The 6,541-nt window shown below is 32.8% G+C and overlaps 1 protein-coding gene and 1 non-coding gene across 4 annotated transcripts; both read right to left on the minus strand.

Annotated features, from left to right (window-relative positions):
* Positions 1-714: 714 nt before the first annotated feature.
* TRNAF-GAA (transfer RNA phenylalanine (anticodon GAA)) lies at positions 715-787 on the minus strand. The gene has a single exon. It is a non-coding gene; the product is annotated as a tRNA-Phe (tRNA).
* Positions 788-2,142: 1,355 nt separating this feature from the next.
* Positions 2,143-6,339, minus strand: LOC145627258 (uncharacterized). Of its 3 annotated transcripts, none has more exons than XM_081679651.1 (6): positions 5,833-6,339; positions 4,870-4,934; positions 4,428-4,457; positions 3,363-4,338; positions 3,023-3,220; positions 2,143-2,457 (listed from the first exon to the last, which is right to left on the minus strand). In XM_081679651.1, the coding sequence occupies exons 1-6, from the start codon at positions 5,932-5,934 to the stop codon at positions 2,395-2,397; spliced, it is 1,434 nt and encodes a 477-aa protein (XP_081535777.1). In that variant the 5' UTR covers positions 5,935-6,339; the 3' UTR covers positions 2,143-2,394. The 3 variants fall into 3 exon arrangements, with proteins under 3 accessions (XP_081535777.1, XP_081535776.1, XP_081535778.1); XM_081679650.1 differs by having other exon boundaries at positions 2,969-3,220; XM_081679652.1 differs by lacking the exon at positions 4,870-4,934 and having other exon boundaries at positions 2,969-3,220.
* Positions 6,340-6,541: the final 202 nt, after the last annotated feature.

The following is a 6,541-nucleotide window of genomic DNA, read 5'->3' on the forward strand; positions in this document are numbered from 1 at the left end:
AAAAAAGAGTTTGTATAATGGAATATTGTAGATTTTTGATGCTAAAGTTATACTACTATTATTAAAAATTTGGTCTCTTAATCTTAAAAAAAATGTCCATTAGTTACTCCTTATATAAATGTCACTTCTTATTTCCTCGTTTGCTTATTTAGGAAAACTTTGACCACATATTCTCATTAATCTACTTTATATATAAAAAATAAAAATCAATCGAATAGTTAAATGTATTCTTGAAACTCGTAAAAATGAATATGATAAACATTAAGGGACAAAGGGAGTACGTGCGACGTAGCATACGTCTCGTGAATTACTACTTTAACTATGGGGGCTGATCGAAAGGGCTATATCAAAGGTTGTGACTCGGGTTATTAAATTGTTCCACCAATTTTAGAAAATAGAATTGGAACAGTGTGATTGCATAATGGAAGTTCTTTGAAGGTTTGCAATAAAACTCTGTTCGATGCTAATGGTTACATGTTGACAGATGTTTAGAGTTAAATTATTTTAAATGTGGCTGCTAAAAAGTACATGAATGAACAAATAAAAGCAAATTTTTAATATTAAATTCTCCGGAAAAAAAAATAAAAAAAACAAATAAATAAATAATACTGAGTTCTAAATAGTACTTATAATTCTGAATTTTTTTTTTTTTTTTTTTTGAAACAATTATAATTCTGATATTTTGATTAAGGGTTTGGAAAAAAAAAAAAAAAATGCGGTGAGCGTGGATCGAACACGCGACCTTCAGATCTTCAGTCTGACGCTCTCCCAACTGAGCTATCCCCGCTTGGGTGATAGCTTACACAACTTTAAATATAAGAATAATTAGTTTAATGGAAAGTCAGTAATTTGGGTATTAACATTTTACTTTTCGCGATAACATCAATGCCAATCCTTGCATTTCCTATTTCCTTTCACAATTTAAAATAAAGAAAATTTAATAGTGAAGTAATTAATTTTGTTAGGAAGCTTCAGAAAAGCCATTTTCGTACAAAAACCCCAATTTCTATGAAATTTAAAAAACAAATAATCATAATTTTAAAAAAAAAATGCTAAATGCCGTATGAACAAGGTCGTATAGCAATTGTTATGATACTATAATAAATATTTTGTACTCTGTATTAAATGCACTTTACGCCTAAGAAAATGTTGCAAAAATATACTCGAGCTATTGAAAGTTTGAAATCCAATATAAACCTAATGCGATTAATAAAAGTTCTGCTATTCGGATACAAGTTAAAATGAGTAAATTGAAAGAATTGAATTGCTCATATATATACCAATAGATACATTCTCCGTTATTCTTTGAATACTTGCCAATGCACTTTTTATATCATTACCATATTATATTATAATTTAGTAAAAACTAGTATGAATCCCGTGCATGCATGGATAGTCGTAAGATCTTTATTTAACTTATTAACTAGTGTGTGGCTCGAACGATACCCCGAATTGCTAGTTTAATTTGTACTTGTTTAATTTGCTAATCAAATTTGACTATTTGGATAGTAAGATCTCTACTTTATGTCAAATCGTTGCAAATAATATGTAACGGAGGTAGTATAATTTTGTTGGATAAAAAAAAAACACAATTAATAAATGGCTTGCTTTTAGAATTTATAGTACTAACATTAATTTTATAAGAAATTATTATGTATAATATTTTTGTTTTAAGAAATTTGATTTTACTTTATACATTTTCCTTATTCTTTGATTAGTAGAAATTTTATAAATTATTACTCTAATTTATTGAAATATATAAAGGAAACTTTAGATTTGTTGTAATATAAAAAGGAAATTTGTTGTAATATAAAAAGGGAATTTTTTTTTAATAATAGTTAATGAAATATTGTATACATACTTATCCATGAAAATTATAATTTAAGTTATAGTAAGATTTAGTAAAATAAATAAATAAATAAAATAAAATAAAATTAGGCGGGAAATTATTTTACCATAAAATGACACGTGCCATTAAACGATTCGCCTTTAGTATAGGTTTATTGAATTGATGATTGATTGATTGATTACAAACCGTTGATATTTTGAAGTATAAATTGAGATAAGTCATTAGTAAAGAAATACCACTATAATATTTCCAAAAAAAAAAAAAAAAACCACTGTAATATTCCATTTGGAAGATTTGGTAAGAAATAAAGAACTTCAATTTCGTATTTACTACTGTAATTCTCAACATTTCGCAGTATATGAGTCTACTTTGTGCACAGCACATACGAACACCCTGCTGCCTGATAATAGAAATTACTAATTACAGGTATTCATCATTGTATTTTAAACTCGTAACTCCTAATATTTGTTCAAAAAGGGATCAGTAATGGAGTATTACTGGGAACATCGACTATATACAAAACTTCCACTTCACATCAGCAGTCTTCATCTAAGATGGACTCGAGTATCCAGTGACCTGCTGCCACCATTCATCCTACTGATCCTCCCCTGCCAACAACCCCACGAGAAACAAATATCAGAAACAGACTTGCATGGTTAAAATTCAATTTATTATAGATTAGCAGCAGATACTATCATAAACACAGCATTAGTTAGTGTATGCTTTAGATACTTTCCCAATACTACATTGTACTACTAACTCCGTTTTATGTCAAATAATACAGGTAGTAAAAACATCAGAAAACTACATCAAGGTTACAGAGATCAACAAACAATTCTCTATACACATGTTTGGATGAAGGAGTTTGACAGGAAGGAAATTGGAAGGATCAAGGAAAGGGAAGCCGCCCAAGAGAATCAGAGAAATTCAATCTTCTTCCTCCCTTCCCTGCTCTCACCTTCCTTCCCCATCCACCCTCTCCTAGACTCCTACCATTCTTTAAAGAAATAAGAAAGGTTAACTTTTTGACTCAGGTTGGATGAAATGATTTCACATAACCAATTTATAACAATTCATTGATAACATTCATGTAGTGAACAGCAGATATTTCAAATTTACCTTTGAACGAATTGATGTCACTCCAACTTCAGTTTTTAACTTCAATTTGGGTACCTTAAGCTCTGAAACTCTTACAACAGGCTCGTTATCTTTGCCACCAGATCTTAGACTCAAAACTGCTTTTCCTCTCATGTTCTCCTTTCCACTGCTCACAGCTTTATCAAACCGGCTGCTCTGTACTTTAGCCTTGACACCTTGGGCTACATTTTTTGACCGATTCAAAGAATTTTTCTGTGTTGTTTGAAGTACAACCTGTATAAAATCATATATTAGCTTCAGTCAGCAAAAGAAATCCATACCATATGATAAGACCTATTTCCTTCCATTGAACTTAGGAGAATGGAAAATCTATAGTCACTCTGAACTCTGAATTCAAGTTTAGCGGATATCTCACCTTTGACTTAGAAGCTGCCAGGCTTCTAGATGCAGCAGCAGCATCTTTAACCTTCATCTTGGAGATGTCATCTTTACCCTTCATCTTGGAGCTGTCATCTTTACCCTTCATCTTGGAGCTGTAAGTACTTGTACAAACAGATGTCTCATTCATGTTTGTAGCTTTTACCCTCTCATTGACAGGTTTTGCCAATTTCCCCATGTCTCGAACGTTCGGATTTTTATATTTATTCTGTTTGAAACCAGCTGGCATTTTCTTAACCTCAAGCTTTGAATTTGAAAACCTTTGATTGGGCCTCCCATATGAAGTCTTCTGACCTTTTGATCCTATATTTATATTCATCTCTACTTTCACTTGCTTGCTGCGATCAGTTCTAGGAACTACTGCCAATCCAGTGCTAGAAGAGCCCACACTAGACTTGCCAGCAGAAGATTTACGACCATTAAGTTCTCTATCCTCACATATTTCAACCCTTGATGCTGGTCTTGTGGCACGACTTTTTCTCAGATTGTTTCTTAAAGCATTCAACAGACCACCAGTTTGACCAAATGGCTCTTTTGACACCTCAAAAACCTTTGAATCTCGTTGAATACTTACATTTGTTATGGTGCTTGTTGAAACTCCACTTGTACTTGCTGACTGAGAATTCAGAGCAACTCTTCTCTCTGAATAATTCACCACACTGGTGATTGAACTAGAAGCCTCACTTTGATGATCATGGCTCACTTTGGGTTTGAATTCCTGACTTGAAATGATATTAGTTGCTGAAATCATACCTCCCAAATCATTTACAGGATGTTCTTTATTAGCTGAAATCTCACGACAATTGCTTATGCAGTCTTTACTTCTATAGTCTTTGCCTCTTGATTTCGAAACAGAAGATGGAAATTTTGGAGAGCATAAGTTGAAGAGATCATTCCCCACATCTGGATGTGCAAATGCAGATCTCAAATGGCGTGCAGAAAGATGATGGAACCTAACAACCAAGACAAACCCATAAACAAAATGCCTATCTGAATGGTTGGGTTTAAAGAAGTAATATAGGGCAGGTGCAAGTGTACTTACGGGTGGCTCGTGTGAAACCATTTATCATCACTGCAAAAGGCCAGGGAAATTACTTATAAGCTGATTACAAATGATACAAGTATGCAACTCAGTAGTCAATCCATCCCAACAAAATTGTCATAGTTGATTATTTGCCGGATTGCAGTCTGTAAGATGCATTTTCATCTTTGACTATTATTCATTTCATAATTCATATTACTTAATTTTTATTTTCTAACTAAACATACATAGAACAAACCCCTTTCACTTAATTACTTTAGGTAGAAGCTTTCCAAATTATGACGATTTTCAGGTATAGATGACTAAGTTAAGTTGAGTTATCATCATAGCTTTCCAAACTCTCATTTTCATCAGAAGACACGAATCCATCTATGACAGTTTTCTGGTATAGCTGGGACACATGGACTAAAACAGCAGCAAATCTGAATCAGAAGAAACTCACTTGTCTTCTGATATCAGCGCTGTCTCCAACGTAAGATCAGCCCACATGGGTGCCTCAATTTCTTCCTGTGAATTAGTACATACACAACAAAAGTTGAGGTATTACAACCCAAGAACTCTAAACCCACTTTATAAAATCTAATCTTCGCAACACATATACTTAGTATGCAGGAACGTAGGATCACGTTATTCACATGATAATCAAAATTGAAGGGTTCCAATATGTTCACTAAATACTCCTTGTACATTATATACTCAAAACTTCATACATAATATCAATCAGCATATATAAGGTTCAAAACACAGAATCTACTAGCATAGTAGCAGTATGTACAAGCAAAAATTTGAAAATACATGGCCCATTTCATTGTTTCATTATAATTTTTTAATGAAAAATTTCACTAGACTCAAACAACACAATAATACAATCATTAGTCAAAGGACTCAAACCTAAGATTCTCACAAGTACATCTCAATCTAAATTAGATATGAAAAACTTCTAAAGTTCAACTACAATATAGCAGTGTCTACAGCATACTCATATACTGAATAATCCAGCTTAGTTGGTAAAGCTCAAAGCAATCATGCCCGAAAACTCGAAACCCATGTTCAAAACCCATCTTCTTACACTTTTGTGCCTTATTTGGAACCCAATAGCATAATACACAGATACTCAATCACCCAAAAGTCTCAAATAATTAGGTTTTATTGAAATAAACCCCAAAATTTTGCATAATTTAGGAAAATTTAGGGTACATTGAAAAATACCCCAATTTGCAAGAAATCCAATCTAAAGTAAAACCAGAAAAAACCCAGTATTCAATAAATTAACATGACATTTATAGGATTATGCGACCTAAAATGATACATTCATATATTCTACAATAAACCCATTAAAATATAACAAAAATGTTGAAAAAAAAAATGTGATTACTGGGTTTTTTGCAGGAGTAAGTGGAATTACCAGAAAAGCCCAGTGATCGACATCTGCAATGCTTCTTCTCTTGGAAGCTCCGACACCATTTTCGCCATTTTCTTTAACCTTGATCTTACTCTGAACCATCATTTCTTTAATTTTTTTTCAAAAAATCAGCAAAACTCAGAAATTATTTCATCTAATATGAGCCAAAAAATTCAGCAAAATCCAAGTAGCAATTAGGGTTACTCATATTTTTGAAAAATAAAATCAAATTTTCGTATGAAATGAGTAGGAGTGAGGTTGAATTGAGGACGAAGTAATGGAGGAAGAACTGAGGAAGTTGAATTGGGAAGATGGAGGGTCGAAGAAAAGGAGGATATGAACCGTGCGATGTAAACTTGATTGTACACGTGTAGGGTGAGGATGCTTTTATATTTGCTCGACCGTTGGACAATTCAATGAAATTCGAGGAGGGAAAAGTAGCTTCCTTAAGAAGCCAAATTGATTAACTCTTATGGGGTGTTTGGTTCACAACTTCACATGGAGTAGGTTTTTTTTAAAAAAAGACAAAGGGGCTATTGAGTCGAAACACCTCACGGGTCAACCCGGCCCGGGTTAGAGTAGTTCTTAAAAGAGAAAATACAAGTTATTATCCTATACGAAGTATTAACAAAAGTTGTTGATCACAGGGTATAAATGTCGTTTTAGCGAGTTATTAAGGATAGTGTTGTAAATTTACCAACAATAGATCTAC

Source organism: Chenopodium album, chromosome 4, assembly GCF_948465745.1.
Source record: "Chenopodium album chromosome 4, dcCheAlbu1.1, whole genome shotgun sequence".
Classification (NCBI taxonomy): Eukaryota; Viridiplantae; Streptophyta; class Magnoliopsida; order Caryophyllales; family Amaranthaceae; genus Chenopodium; species Chenopodium album.